General features: G+C 44.5%; 1 protein-coding gene across 1 annotated transcript in view; it reads left to right on the forward strand.

Annotated features, from left to right (window-relative positions):
* klhl29 (kelch like family member 29) overlaps positions 1 to 15,968 on the forward strand; it is a 124,435-nt gene that overhangs the window by 53,634 nt on the left and 54,833 nt on the right. Inside the window, 3 exon segments of the mRNA XM_019856472.1 lie at positions 3,979 to 4,117; positions 6,067 to 6,178; positions 6,181 to 6,353. Of these exon segments, the coding sequence (XP_019712031.1) occupies positions 3,979 to 4,117; positions 6,067 to 6,178; positions 6,181 to 6,353 (424 nt within the window).

A 15,968-nucleotide genomic window follows, 5' to 3' on the forward strand; every position in this document is an offset into this window, starting at 1 on the left:
ATATACATATATCTATATATATATAGTGATCGGTGTCAGGAGGCGATGGATATTTCTAGGAGAAGAACAATTATTCCCATCAGCTTCCACATTTCAGCCAAGTCTGCCATGTCTGTCCGAGCTTCGCCAAAGGGCGGGGGAGAAGCCTGCTTGCAAGCAGATGGCTTTCATGAATTTCATTTCCCTGCAAACTCTTTCTGCTTCTTCTTCTTCTCCTTCCATTTTGTAGTTGCAAGCTGACATTATGTCACTGGAGGAAGCGATCGAAAGGGGAAGCCAGCCCCGTTAGGGTATTTTATCATCTGATACTTTAACATTTTGTAAGGTGGGAAAGCAGTGGTAGCAAGTTGATGGACTTCATGAATTTACTTGCACGCACGGTCCTTGCGTGCAATTACAAACAGGTGTTATTTCTATGTTGGGAGTAATATAGAGCCTTGATTAAATTTGTTTACGCGCGTCTCCCCTGAGATAGCAAGCAGATTTGTGGAGGTGGTGGTGCATTTTAATGTAAGAAACACCACACAGGTCCTCTTGTATTGGAAGAGACCATTGCCCAAAACAACAGCGAAATAAAACAAAGTAACCTCTTAATAACACTAAGCGCCTTTTTTAAGAGCAAAAATATATCCAAAAAGATATATTAAAAAAAAAAACATCAGGAACAGGAAAATGTTGTTCTGTGCTGTTCTGTGATTGACCAATACATCTTTCAAGTGTAACGCTTGATTAAAAATAAATAAATAAATAAAATAATAATAATAATAATAATATAAAATTCGCCGTCTTAATCAGAAGTCAAAATGGCCGAGCGATTCATTTGACTGTGACCGACGTCTCAAAGCAATTAAAAATCTGCCGCATGCCATCGAGGCGCTCCTTGCGCCGCACAAACATTCTGGGCAGATGGCGGCGGGCAGCGGACGTGACGTCCTTGCTCGGCTCAAGACCCTCGTCGCATGCCACGGCAAGATGGCGACAGGTGTCAGCTGACAAAATCACCATCATGATGAGGATGTCACGTGTGTGTGTGTGGGGGGGGGGGCGCTAGGGGGGGAATTATGTGACATCCCAGTGTTATCTGTCGTTGAATCCTCAAACTGATCATTGGAAATCAACGTTATGCTAGACCCACATCCTCACACGTCTCAGGCAATAATATTTTGTTGTATCTTGTCGCCAAGCTATTTTATGTGCTAAGTAGGACTTCGCCAAAAGGTAATGGCTGCATGTCCAATCGCATCCAAAATAGCTGGCTTCCCGTTTGTTCACGGGGCTGGATTTTATTTGATTTTTTTCCCAAAAGGCCATTAAAATACAAAGCGTCCGTCGTCATAACTGATTTGGCAATCTCATTGTCTGCATTTATGTACGTTCCCCCCACCCCCCCATGTTGGGTTTTATTGAGCAAGTTATCATATATATAAATATTTACAGTTGCAATATCTTTTTTATTGCATTACTCTGTGCCTTGTATACCCCTTCTGCACTGCCTGTATGCATTTAGGCATAAACATGTTTTTTTTTGGGTGGGGGGGGGGGTATATGTTCCAATAAGTTGATTGTAGCAATATATCCGTATGGCTCCATCCTGCTCGGAGCCTTTTTCCAATATTACCCAAGATGTTTGCAGCATATTAAAACGGAGGATTATCTTTTTTTTTTTTTTTTATACTGAAAATGAGTAGATGCAGGTTTACCTAATGAAGTGATGTAATTAACAGTACGGCATGCCACCCTGTGCACTGCAAACTCAAGTGTGTGAGTTCGATTCCCGGCCAAAGCCAATCGTGGCTTTGGCGCCGGCTCGCAAATTATTTATCTGGCACCCCGTACCCTCCACCCGCCCTGCAGATGTTTTCTGTCCAGTGGGCAGAAAGCATCTGCTGGCTGACGATAATAGGCGACCCACAACTGATGCAACTGGAACCACGTCGCGCAAAATAAAATGGAGAGGAAATGTCAGCTGCCGACGCACATCCTCCTGTTTCTTCGAACCTGTCCGCTTGCAGAATGTCGACGGTCTTAATAAATACATCCTTGCTCCTGGCATGTAGTATAAATGGATATTTATCTGGCCAAAGTATGAAGCGGCAACAAATCTTGTGGGGGGGGGGGGCATGTTTTGGATAAACTCTTATTCTTCTTAATGAGGTCATGTTTGTGGGTGCGGGCCAAGTAAGAGGGTCGAATTCCCAGCATTAATGATGAGTTTTCCTTCACCGCAGAGGGAATCGGAGGAAGCTTGCTCATTAAAACAAATGGTAGGGCTGGAAAGAGCATCTCCTCACCTTGGATATGCTCAGGAATCTTGCCCCCCCACCCCCCGAGTCTCCGGAATGCAGCACTTCTCGGAGTAAAGCGTTTGAGTTGACAGCTTGAAGTGGACAAAAGAAGCTGACAGCTCATCTTCTTGGGCTTCATTCTCTCGCTCCATCACTCCTTTGTCTCTCTTTTTTTATTTATTTTTTTTGCGATTGGGGGGGAGGGGGGTGTCTTTGGCTTCCATCGTATGCACACGCAAAGGCACACACAGCTGTCAGAGAAACTCCAGTAGGGATTTATCTCCAAGTGGACACACATTGAACTTGTCTGCCCGTTGAAACCGAGTTTTCATCCCACAATACAACATTGTTGCGAAGGGCGTTCCCCAGGGTTCCGTTTCGGGTATACTTCTATTGACCATTTATTTTACAGCTGCTGTCACACAAACCCAAGCCGCCTCATGATCACGAGCATACAATTGTTTCGAAGAATACTGAAGCAACTTGCAGCGAGCCGCTTGCTGCATCACCAAGTCGAAGAACCTTATCTGATCTCAAGCAGAGGCTTGTTTTGCAACAGCTCATACTTCGTTTATGTTGCAGCGGCTTCAAAATGTTTAATTCAGTATAGTACGTTTGTTAAGTGCATTTCAGTTATATTTAAGAGCTTGGAATTTTTCTAGGGTAGCACTTGGTGTCAAAATGATAAGAACCCCTCTACTACTATACGACTGGTTCTCATACTACTTTGACGATGACTAGTACTGGATGGGTTCTGTATGATAACGCTGCTTGTGAATTCCGAAGCCAAACTGCGTCGCTGCGGGGTCAGGCAGGATAATGAAATGGAGGGCCGGAGCACCACTCAGAGGGGATCCGGGTCTTTTCTATTAACTCCCAAGGCCAAGCGGAGGGGAATCCGGCTTCAGCGCTGAACCCTTGAAAACCCGCAGCACTCGGCCGAGCCCAGACGGCAAAGCGGCGGGTGAAATGGGGGGGGAAAAAGATGTCCCATGGGGTCCGGCGGTGATTGAGCCAGCGTTACATCAGCCTGCACTCGCCTGATAACATTTCTACTTCACAAAACACGATTTTTCACATAGCAGGTGTGAAAATAAAAACACTTTATTAGGATGGGCAAAGCAAAGCACATCTTCACTCTATTCAGAATTGCGGTTTTTGCATGACCAGCCGGACTATGATCAAGTGACATAGTCGGCTGCAGGAGTTCCAAAATGTGTCCTTGGACAAGATCTTAAACCTAAATTGCCTCCATTGTTTAAAAAAAACAAAACTGTTTTCAATTGCCTTACCTGGTTAAACAAAGGAGATATTTCAAATTATTATTTCCAAGAACAAAAAAGTGATTAAATCACAACACAGAGCTCCTAATTGGCCCAAAATTAAGGTGGGAAGTGCATCATCCATCCATTTTCCAAACCAGTGTTCAATCAGCCTGCCATGCATGTTTTGGGAAATGTGGGAGGAAACCGGAATACCCGGAGAAAACCCATGCAGGCCCGGGGAGAACATGCAAACTCCACACAGGGAGCCTGGAGCCGGGATCGAGCCCACGACCTCTGCACTGTGAGTTCAACGCACTAACCGCTGGACTGCCGAGCCGCCCTTGTATGTAATATTTTGTCAGAATTTAGGGGAAAATACCGGTTTAGTAATAATCTGTATTAATGTGTTGTTGTTGGTATGATTGCAGGTGTCTCCTGGGGACAACCAAAGCTCCGGCCTGTTGCTCGCTCCAGGCGTGAGGTGGGGACAGACGCCCATCAATCAGCTCACCCCCTGGGACACGGACGAGCCACCCAGCAAGCTGCATCGAGATGGCGAGGCTACGGGTAACGCACAAAATTCAACAGTGCTTTGGCAACATGCTCTCTTTACATGCACTACCATCCTGCATAATGTACAAACAGCTGCTTTTTTTGTGCTGCATAAAGCGACTTAATCGCGCATATCATTATACAAAATGTCAAGATCGTACTTGTAGAGAAACCACCTTAGCGGTCTTAACAGCCCATGTCAAAAACGCTGTCGACGCTCTAATGTAGTCGTCTGCTATTCATGCCCTTGTCTCTATTTTTCCTTCTCCTCCTCCTTTTTTTTTTTCCTCCCCCTTCAGACTTATTGTAATGAAGCCACCCCAGAACGGCTTTGCCCCAGAGCAGTTAATTTCCTTCACTGGCCTGCCTCGACTCACCCGAAATGTCTCTTTTTCAAACAAGCACACCAGCAGACAGCGGTGTCACGGGAACGGATCGGGCCAATTGAGAGCACTATTGCAACAACCTTGTGATTGATTGACCGATTCTTTGACTGATTGGCAGACATATTGATTTTTTTTTTAACCGACATTCACGCAGGTAAGAAGACTGAGAACAGATTCTCATGTTGCGGTGTCAATCTGGCAGCGCAGAGCAGAGTCCAAGAAAGCAAAATAAAAGCAAATACCAATACGTAGACAACAAATTGTACATTTAAAAAAAAAATAAAAAGTAAAACAAATTGCGAATAATTAGTTAGTTACAATAATTACATCAGTTGAGTTACAATAAAATGTTTACAAATAAAGGCCGAACATGACCTAATTGCTTCTGCAGTTGAATCATCCTGAGGCCACAATTTTTTTTTTTTTTTTTTTTTAATAATTTGTTTTGTAGGGTCGGAAATGTTGTTGCATTTAGGAGCTAAAAAACAACTAAAAAATAAAAAATGGGCAATTAACAGGTTGGGATGCAAGTCAGTACCAGTTAGCTGACTGACTTGTGACTTTCCGATCAGCACCTCCAGCGTGATGAATAATGTGAATGCTGCCTTTCTTTCTTTCTTTTTTCTATTTTTTTTTTTGGCATCGTTTAGACTTTGGCCTTTTCACTCAGCGTTCGTTATTTTTAGAAGGTGGCAGGGAGGCCTACTATGGCAGGGAGGCATCATTTAGGTCGAATATGGTTGTGTCTTCCCGGCACACCCTACGCTCCGAGCGCCTTGGGGTAGGAAATGATTGGCTCTGAGTGTGTGGATCAACACATCGTCCACAGTGGCATAAAAAGCACAAGCAATGCGTTTGCTCTTTGCGAAACCCTCACGATGATGTTGATCTTATATGGGGGTTAATTAAACATTAGGGAGGTTTGCATGCGTTCTAAGGAAGAAAAAAATTGTCTTATGCAGCCTTGGCTGTCAGTGGTGCAGCAGCTGGATGAATGTTTTTGAAACTCGTATGGAAAAAATAAGCACCATACAGAATTACATTTCAAGACAAAAAAAAAAGAGAAATAGTGGGGCATTTCCCACTATTTCTGCAATGCTGAGCAATATACTAAAAAAAAACCAAAAAAAAAACACGTATGTTATATTAAGCTGCAGCAAAAGAAATGTGCCATCTAACTATAAAAGTCCATCGTTGTGATCGTCACAGAGGACGCCCTCCAATTTTAACAAAATAGCAGCGCTACCAATACGTAGCTAGCATTAGCGCTGTAAACAAGTCAGTCTTTTACACGAAATGTTACGAGTTTGAAGTTTCATTTTTTCGGGATTGTAAAATCAATCAAAACTTCACTTGCCTCCAACTATATATCGGAAATCCAATAACATTTTAATCATGAACAGACTTTTCAACAGACTGAACACTGGACTGCCTGTCAATTAGCACGTCTCTCATGTATTGGTGTATGATCGGTTGGATTTTTCTGCTTCATTTACCTTGACTGATGGATTGATTGATTTGTATTAGCCTTGGTTGAGGGATCCTTGGTTGAATAGTGTTCTTGTTTCTGCTTTGCAGTTCCCGCCTGGGTGGCGCCGGTCACCACCGTCAGCCAGCCCAGCCTCCTGCCTCACACCTACGCCCTCCCGCATCCGCCCTCCTACAACCACAGCGTGACGGCGCAGTCGCCCACCACCCGGGCCTCATCCAGCTCAGCAATGGACAGGGGGCCGCCGCCCATGTTCCGGTCGCCGCGAACGCCCCTCCGGCCGCCAGCGACAATCAAGAGGGTCCGAACGGGCTGCAGATGCTACGGACTGTCGGCATGGGGAAGTACGAGTTCAGCGATCCGGGACATCCCAAAGGTGAGCAAGGAGCTGTTTGGGCCCCGGTTTAGGTTAGTGGCAATTTAGAAGCATTGTAACGGGTTGCTCTTAATTAGGGGGGCGATTCCTAACCGGGGTTTCTTGGCACCCAAGTGTGTCGTGACGGATCAACTAAACGCTTGTCTATTAGATGGCAGAAAGTGCAATCAACTTTTCGAGCCACTTGTTGCCATTCACGCGACTGAAGAAGTCAAGGCTTCTTTGCCAGTAGATTCACTTTGTGTTTGTTCAATTATACAGACCCAAATTGAACACAGAGTCTGGAGACTAACATGCCTTCTTCAACCTCAGACTCAACTAAAGCACCTTTACTGATAAACCAAGTCTGTTCTGACACCCCAAACCATCGACCGCTACAAATCTGACCTGTGCCTAACTCTGCGCCGTTGATTCACAACCTGCAAGCTGAATTTGCCGTCTGGTTTTAACCTTGGAGTTTGCAATGCAGGGACGCGTCAGAAACAGATGTTTGCAATTCACGGTACAATTTTCACATTTAATGAAGCTTTTCATTTAGGTTTAGATTGTTTTCACCACCACCACCACCCCCCCTTCCCGCACCCCCCACTCATTGCGATCAATAAAACAAAGGCAAATGAACTCGTAGATTGCAGAAAAGCAATTATTTTGTGGCCTGCCCGCTCTACATTGAAATGAGACTGTAGGTAGAATTGCAAACGGATAATTAGACAGGATTGTCGGCTCAGGCTGCTCTCTATAAAATGAGAATTTTTGCTGCCTCCGGCGTGTTGAATAGGCTGTCATGAGCCATTAAACCTATACGTGCGCGCCTGCGTTGACCTCCCACTAAGAGGGACCAGAATGTTATTGCTTGACGGCTGTCGCGGCATCGTAGGACGAGAAGTCTTCTGCGGAAGGTTCCGGCCCGAGGGATTGTTAGCCTCCGTTCTTGTAATTACATTTTCAATCAATTAACCTATATGGCAATGGCACCGAACACATGCTAAAATGTAGTGATACCAAACAACGTCCAAACCCGGCAGGCCAGAATAAACCAATGTGGTTAAGAGACAACAAAACATGTATGGAAAAGTAAAAAAAATAAATAAATAAAAAATACACATTACTGCTAGTCCACAAACCGGTTCACGAATGGATAAGAAAAAGAAAAAAAAAACTCCCCAAAAATGGTGGTGACTTATTTTCGTGAGTTTAAAAATGTATGGATGTCAGATGCCGGGATAAATAAACTTGGCTACAAAAAAAGTTTATTTTAACCTAATAAATATTAAATTGTCCTTATTCATTTTATTGTTTCTAATGTGTGTGTGTGTGTGTGTGTGTGTGTGTGTGTGTGTGTGTGTGTGTGTAAAAAAAAAAAAGTTGGGAAAGATGAATTGGAAGATTTGCAGAACTGTATTTGCAGAAAAGTATTGTTACCGCTGCTTTTGGCCCAGTTGTTGGACCAGAAATAGGACTCAGTTTCGGCGCTCTCTGTGAAGCCAAACAGGAAGTAAGAAGCGCATTTTATCCCACTGACATGAAATGACTCGCCAGTGACGTTTCCAAGTGATTGCTTGGCAAAGAGCTGAACTAGCCAAGTCCTCTCAAATGATGTCATTGCTTCTTCACAAGTTGCTCGCTGCGAGGACACGCCGTTTGATGGCAAAGCGGCCTGATGTTGGAGATGCTGACGGCACTTTTAATCCACACGCGCACGCACATCAGGCCGCTAAGTGTGTGTGTCTCTCTGATTTGGGTGTGGGCATTCTGTCAGATGACAGCCTTGCAGAAAGCATCGTGGCAGAAATTGCGCCTCATCTTCAAAGGCAGCAATTTGTCTTTGCTCCGCTCGAACGACAATTCAGTCTTTCTGCGCGCGCGTGCCGATACGTGCTTGCGTTCGGATTCTCGTCACCCGCCATCACGTGTGCATGCCTGGCAAACAAAGCTGTATACGTACGGTCTTAAACCACCGCTGGATTTGTGTCAACGGAAGGTTGGACGGATAGTTTAAGATTAGGGCTCGTGGATTGGGGTTAGTCAAACATTTTCCTCACAAAAATATGTTCTATGCGCACTCACCGTTGGCACTGTGATGTCATTTTCATCAACAGCAACTGGCAGAATGGCCGACCCCTGAGATGGATCAAAACGGGTGCGTTTTGCTCCCTACCGAAAGCCATTGACAAATTCTAAATGAGTTAAAAGGCCGTTTAAAGCGGCGAGCATTAGATAGGGTTCATTGCATATTTCAGGGAACGGGAAAGTGCAGCGTATCATCTGCCTCGTGTGCACTTTTAACTTCCTCTCCCGCTGTGATGTTTCATTCCTCCGCGCTATAATTTTGCCCACCTCGTTTCACTGCCCACAGCAGGCACTCCCGGTAATACCCGCCTGTCGACGGCGTGCACCTCTCCTCCTCTTTACGTTTACATTTTACTCCTATTGTAACTCAAATAAGTGTTGCGCCCGACTCGGGCAGACTCCGCCGTCAGCGGAGGTGACTGACATCGTTGATTAAAGGGCTCGTAAAACAGTGCGGGGCACGGGGCTGGGAGAGTATATTGAGGAGCTTGTTTAAATCGATCCTCTTGTCCTGATGACTATCAGCCACGGGGTGTGCGAGTGTCGAGCTCAGCGCGGTCGAGCTCGGAAATGGGATTGATTCGAACGCATATATCCAAAGGGGTGGGGGTGTAAACTGTGGAAAATTTGGATTCTTTGTCACACTCTATGCATCAAGAGTTAGTCGGTTGTTGTTCGGGTTTAGTTTCGGCTATGGCGTAAGTTGTTGCTGATTTGCATGTTTTGTTACAGGATGTGGATGACTGAATTGGTTGTTGACAGAAAGTTCATATGATCCAAGATTTATTGCTCAGTCGTCACCCGTCTTCTGGAATGTTGGGCAATGCAATTTCATTTGACTTCGACAACTTGCTCCAAAGCCTCGACCTTAGAACTCCATCAAAACATGACAGGGCCGACTGGCATTTGTGGTAAACTGCCGGCCAAACGGGAGTGCTCTTTTAGGTCGCTTCATGGCCAAAATCCCACAAACAAGAAGCGCCGTGGCCAGCGGAATCCTCGTGCAAAATTCACCTCAGGGTTTGTGCTTTGGTGTAATGAAGTTGGCAGGTCAGGGTTAATGCTTGAGTGCAGGGGTGACAAACTCATTTTTGTCATGGGCCACTTTGGAGTTACGGCTTCCCTCGGAGGGCCGTTACGGCAGTGAAACTGAATAAATGTTTCATCATCACATCATATGATTATTTGTCCACCAAAAAAAAATGAAGCATTACTAGTTTTGAAATTAGTCAACTAGTTGTTTGTTGCATGATTATAGTGCGTGTAAACCAGGTCAGAAAATTATTGCGAAACGTTATAAATTACGCATGACAATTTGAGATTTCGGTACAAATTTAGGATCATGGAAGTTGACACAGATGATTTGCTTTCGCGGACCACAGAAAATGATGTGGCGGGCCGCATCTGGCCCCCGGGCCTTGACTTTGACACCTGGGGGTTGAGTGGGTAGGGCTTCACTCATTCACCACCAGCGCAGGTAAAACAATGGACCTTTCAACTTCAAGAGCCGTCAATGGCAATGTTAAATTGAGTTTTCAATGTGTACTACTAACTAGGGTTAGGGGTTAGTGGATCGGGACTAGTTGGAAGAAGCAGCTTAGCTGGTTGAGTGTTTGTTTGAGTGAGTTGAGTTACCGTTTGTGCTTTAATGATATGTTAGAGCTGGGTTTAGTTTTAGAGGACTTGTCTCAATAAATAACTATTTTAGTACATGCGTGCATTTTTTTTTTTTTTTGGGGGGCGGGCGGGGGACACTTCGGAAAACAAGTTTTCAATGACACTTAACGCTTGCTTCCACCTCAGTGGTCTTTACTGGTCCTTTGCTCACACGATCGCATGCATAAATGCACTCGAGGAGCCACTAGGCCCATGTTAGACATCCGCACGCGGTGACACGCGGCGACACGCAGCGTCCCCGCCTGCCCGGGGAGTTCATCTTCCAGTCAGTTCGCATCAGACCTCATCGGGGTGGGGGGGTCGGGGGGAGGGAGGAGCGGACCTTGTGAACGCAATTACGATGCCCCGCAGAGTTAACATCGGCGCGGCGGTTTGCTGTTTAAATGCGGATCTTAACACAGAGCAAAAGTCGTTCGGATTTACTGGGACCATAATACTGGATTTTATTGCCGAGGGGTTCGGTGAATCGGTCTCAGGGGTTCGACGGAGCCGCGCCCGACTCATGATGTCAATTCGTTACGACGCGCCAGCTTGGCCGTCCGTCGCTGGCTGCGGATGATCACATGACATGGCTTGTCCATTCAGTGCTGCGGGAAATTTAGTTCGCTCGGTAGTGATCGTGTGATTAGTACATCGTTCAATTTAAAAAAAAAAAAAACAACAAAAAAAACAATATTTCTGCTCTGTAATTGTATTTACTTTTTTGGTATATGGCATTCCACGGCTGTAACTCCTCTTCTAATTGCCAGGAACTTCAAAAGACCAATTTTAACAGTCGGCTAATCGTTTTTATGCCCGTCCCTCGTCATTAGTGCTCTGCGGTTTTAGCTGGGAAAAGCGTGGCTTTCATCCAAAACTTTCTCGTACATCTTTTGCCCCTATGGAGCTCGCGAGTGCGGGGAAGTGGGGGCGAGGTGGTTGAGAATACGTCGGCGGTAGGAAGGCCGACTCCAACCATCACGCTTTCTCCCTCATCGTATTTTAAAGACGAGAAGCACCCCCCCGTCCGTGCATTCTACCCGCCTGCAGTTAATGCACGGATGGCGGATAGCTCATTAAGATTGATCATCCCTTGCCCGCTTCCTCGCGTGCACAATGCGGCGACGGCTTCATTAATCAGCCGGATCTCGGAGATAAAGCTCGTGAACGTCGGCGGCCCAACCCGCGGCTCTGACAGATCAGGTTGGACATGCATAATGGCGTCCTGAGAGCGTCCCCTTCCCACCCCGCACCTGCCCTCTTTTCGACAAGCCACTTTTGCTTCCGTTCACAGGATCGCGTCGCCTTTTGTTGTCTCACCACTCGGTTGCGCTTTGATTTATTCTTTTCCTTCCCGCCTCTGACCGCCTTGTTCTTATTTTGACTCGCCCCCGCTCCGCCGTTCTTTTACGGCGGACTTGTTAGCACCTTCTGTAGGTCCCTCAGAGTTTTGTGTGCGTCCTGACTACCATGATGATCTTGAATGTGCTGTCATTTTTTTTCGATTTTTGATTGGGCGCTACTTGAGTGAGTTTTGGCCTTTCATGTTTGAGACCCCTAAAAAGAAATCGACCTTCTCCAAGCTTATGAGCCCTTCCCGGTGTCATTTTTTTCAATTTGTGATTGGGTGCTACTTGAGTGAGTTTTTGGCCTTTCATGTTTGAGACCCCTAAAAGAAATCGACCTTCTCCAAGCTTATGAGCCCTTGCCAAAATTGATGAGCTTTCAGGTGGGTTGAGCACCTCAAAAAAAGGCGATGGGACGCTATTTCACAGTTCTCTCAAACACAGCATGAATAGCAATATATTTAGTTAGCAAAGTGCAAGCGCGAAGTAGAAAACAAGCACGAAAGATTTAGAAATAGCTGGAGTCCATTTGGCTCCGGGGAGCTTCTCGCCCCGCCCTCGGGAAACTTAACGGAAAAACTATACGAGCCGCCATGAAAGCCCATCAAATAAAGTTGATTTCCGGGGCACAAACCGACACGAGGAGACATTTACAACGCGTGTGATTCAAGTCGCGTGGCTATAAACCGATACGACCTCATATTTTCACCTCCCCTGTATTTGTTTTGCTAGACAGCCAAAAATAAACAAAGAATTGTATACAGCATCTTAAAATATGAATGTCCCTGTATGTGTGTATTTTTATATAAATATAATTTGACGGGGCTTGAAAAATGTGTCCAAAATGCTCTGAAAGAGCTTGCATTATGTGAAAACCTGCGCGAAAATGACTTAGTTTTTGTTCAGACAGGTAAAGAGAAGACTGCGATACTCATGATGTGAGGGGACAAAAGCCCGAGTGATCATTCCTAGCTCAGAATGCGATGGCATGTTTTGAAGTCAAGGTCTCCGAGGGGCGACAATCAAAACTCAATATTTCGCCGTATTCAACTTCAAGCAAGTTTTGAGCCATTCAGCCTTTTTAAGTTGTATTCTGATCAAGTTAAAATAGAACCGCAACAAGCTAAACACAGAAGAAATACTAGCCGGTAAACACGGCAGATGCTACCGGGAAGCCTTTTCTGCGGTTCGGCGGATGTTTCTTCCTAATGAGAAGGCCTAATCGCAGCCGACGCAAGCGGCCCTCCATTGGCGCAGACGCCGTTCGACGGTGTCGGCCGTGCCCGTGTCAAACTTCTGCCCAGAAAACTTTTAAATGGCTTTGATAATGCATGCAGGACATCTAATAAATACTAATGACAGGAGCAGACAATAGCAGGAGTCGCTCCCCACTTTCCATCTTATTATTCCTGGGAGTTAGCAGCAAGGTCGGCACGGGGGGGAAGATTGATAGTTTGTCTGCAACGTAGACGGATGATAATAGGCTCCCGACTGCAATCGAGACATCTTCGGTGCGCCCGGCGACGGGAAAATGCCACGCCGGGGCCCAGATAACGTCATGTTATCGAACGACGCCGAATCGCAGCATTATTGACTTTTCATTGTGGCATTTCTGCGAGCGTCACATGACGATATATGACAGTTGTCACGGTGTCGATACTTGATGCGGTTGCGTGGAGAATGTGTAACACGTGACGACGCGATACATCACAATGCCGTTATTTGTCGGCAGCGTATGTCATACAGCCGCTATTTAATGCTAGTTCATCCACACGGCATAGCAACAGACGGTGAGACAGTACGTTACATTATTGATCTTGGAACCGATGCCGGCAGGTGGTAGCGCCACGTCGATATTTGTGACTAGCGTAGCGATATAGTAACATAACAGATAACAATATGCTTCATGACCATTGACGTTTAATACTGTCAGGAATAGTTCACCGGATGTGGGTTAGCGGGTTAGCGCGGTGTTGTTTATTAGCATCTCTGAACGCTCTAAATGTTGTCTGTCTTCAGGGTTCGTGAGCGAGAGCTTAAAAAAAACAAAATGAAGGTCACAGCTGCCATATTTAAACATGGTCCGAAAAATCATGAAAGAGAGACATGATGTATTTTTTTTTTCTTTTCCATCCCCAATGGGATCAAAGGCAAGCGTCGCATAGCCCCCGCCGCTGACCTTCCCGCTTGAGCCGCTTTGACTTTTAGGATGTTGTCCGGTAAACACGCGGCGCGTACGCGGTGACATTTATCTTAAAGGGCTCAGCTGACGTGAAAATGTTGTTATTGTGTTTGTCGACATGCCGAAAGAGTCGGCGAGAAATGCGGCGAGTCATAAACGCGGTACGAGTGTGAAGGGTAAAAATAAAAAATAAAAATAAAAAAAACTAAGAAACGCTGTGAAAGTAACTTGAGACCTTTGCGCCGTGCTTGCACACACAATTTGGGTCAAATGTCAGGTTATTTTGATTTTGACAAAGTTAGTGTTTCAGGAGAGTGAAATTAAGATTCACTTAATATAAATTTTTGAATTTAAAATATTCGTAGGTATTGCAAAAAAAAAAAAAACAATTAGCCAGTTATGAAAGTAGCTCATTAGCTATCCGGCACGAGACAATTTTGAGTTTAGTTGGCTCTGGATGATAAACTACATAAATAGCGATTCAACAACTAATTTAACATTTGAAATGTCGGTCTTAATTAATAACTCATTGATTATTGTGAGCATCATCACTGTTTGCGTCTTAGGTCATGCTTTCTCGCAGCTAATGTAATGAGTGCTTGTCAGGGCTTTCATTAGCGTCGAGTGCAGCACTTGTCTGCGTCCGTCTTTTTCATCCAATGACGTGAAAGGAGAGTGAAATTAAGATTCACTTAATATAAATTTTTGAATTTAAAATATTCGTAGGTATTGCAAAAAAAAAAAAAAACAATTAGCCAGTTATGAAAGTAGCTCATTAGCTATCCGGCACGAGACAATTTTGAGTTTAGTTGGCTCTGGATGATAAACTACATAAATAGCGATTCAACAACTAATTTAACATTTGAAATGTCGGTCTTAATTAATAACTCATTGATTATTGTGAGCATCATCACTGTTTGCGTCTTAGGTCATGCTTTCTCGCAGCTAATGTAATGAGTGCTTGTCAGGGCTTTCATTAGCGTCGAGTGCAGCACTTGTCTGCGTCCGTCTTTTTCATCCAATGACGTGAAGTTACTATTTCAGCGCCCGAGAAAGCAGGCTGTTAAAAGTCAAGCTGATCAAGCCAAATCAATCAATCACCGGTACCGTCAATGTCGTTTGTTCTTCAACCTTGACCGCCGACCGGGCACAAACGAGATGCGAAACATAGACGTGATCCAAATCTCGATTTGAAATTGTATCTTTAGCGTACGCTGCCGTGAGAAACAGACAACGAATTAATTCGCTCCCATCTGATTAGTGCACTCCTTTTTTGTTAGTCAAATTTGCATTTTATGGTTTGACTAGTAATTAACTCCCAGGATACTTTGGCATTATGAGCACTTTTTTTTTTTTTTTTATAATTTGGTATCATGGAGAAAAAAAATACAAAAAAATTGTGGGGAGCACAAGTGTGTTTTTTTGCACAAGGGAAAATGGTGTAAATAATCGAGCGAATTGTCATTAAGGTCAAATGAAGCCGTCAAAAAAAATACATAGATATATTTTTAAAAAAAAAAGAGCGTGAAGGTGACGCGTTAGCATGTAGAAACGTCACACACCGCTTGAGATGTGCACAGCAGTGCTGCTGCTGCAAAAAAAAAAAAATCTTTACACATTTCTGATGAAGTGCCGTTGGCTGGAAGTGCATGCGAAGTGGATGTCATTATTCCGCATATTCCCTCGTGGAAATATTTATTCCAGTGCTGGAAAAGCTCACCGTGTGTGGGCTGTAGAAAGGTGTTAGTTTTTTTTTAAATAGTTGATGCCAGAAAAAGTGAGAAAATGCAGGTAGTTATATGTCCCTTTAGGTTCCATCGAATGTCGTTTAATAGCAAAGACAATAAGAGCACAGTGGCGGTGTTTTAATTAATTTTTCGAATGTTTTCAGGGTCCACTGTGGCTGACTGAGGTCACTCAATTCTTCTAAACGGTTGTCTATATAATGTGGTGGGTGCAGAAACATGATTATCCTCTGAAAGGCAGAATTTTGATCTTGCACGATTCGGCTTGGAGCAGGAAATGGACATCCCGACCTTATTTGCAGCTTCCTGCTTGCTTTTAATTGTTCAAGGGGCGGTGTTGACATTGTCCTCATGTTCAGCGTTATTCCCGTGATGCACAACTGGAAAAACAAAGAAAATGGCCAAAATCCCTTTGATTTTGTGTCCGTTTAAGAATTATGCGCTGCATCAATTCCCTACACCATAATCGAGTTCAATTCATCAAATAGATGATGTCGGATATTTTATGTTTATTCAACACTCCCTAAATGGCATTAAAACAGACATTGTTGTAGCTGATAGAATTTCTGTAGTTGAGATCCTTTATTGGAATATTTAAAACAGAAAAGAGGCATCA

The sequence above is a fragment of the Hippocampus comes genome, unplaced genomic scaffold (assembly GCF_001891065.2).
Source record: "Hippocampus comes isolate QL1 unplaced genomic scaffold, H_comes_QL1_v1.1 scaffold526, whole genome shotgun sequence".
Classification (NCBI taxonomy): Eukaryota; Metazoa; Chordata; class Actinopteri; order Syngnathiformes; family Syngnathidae; genus Hippocampus; species Hippocampus comes.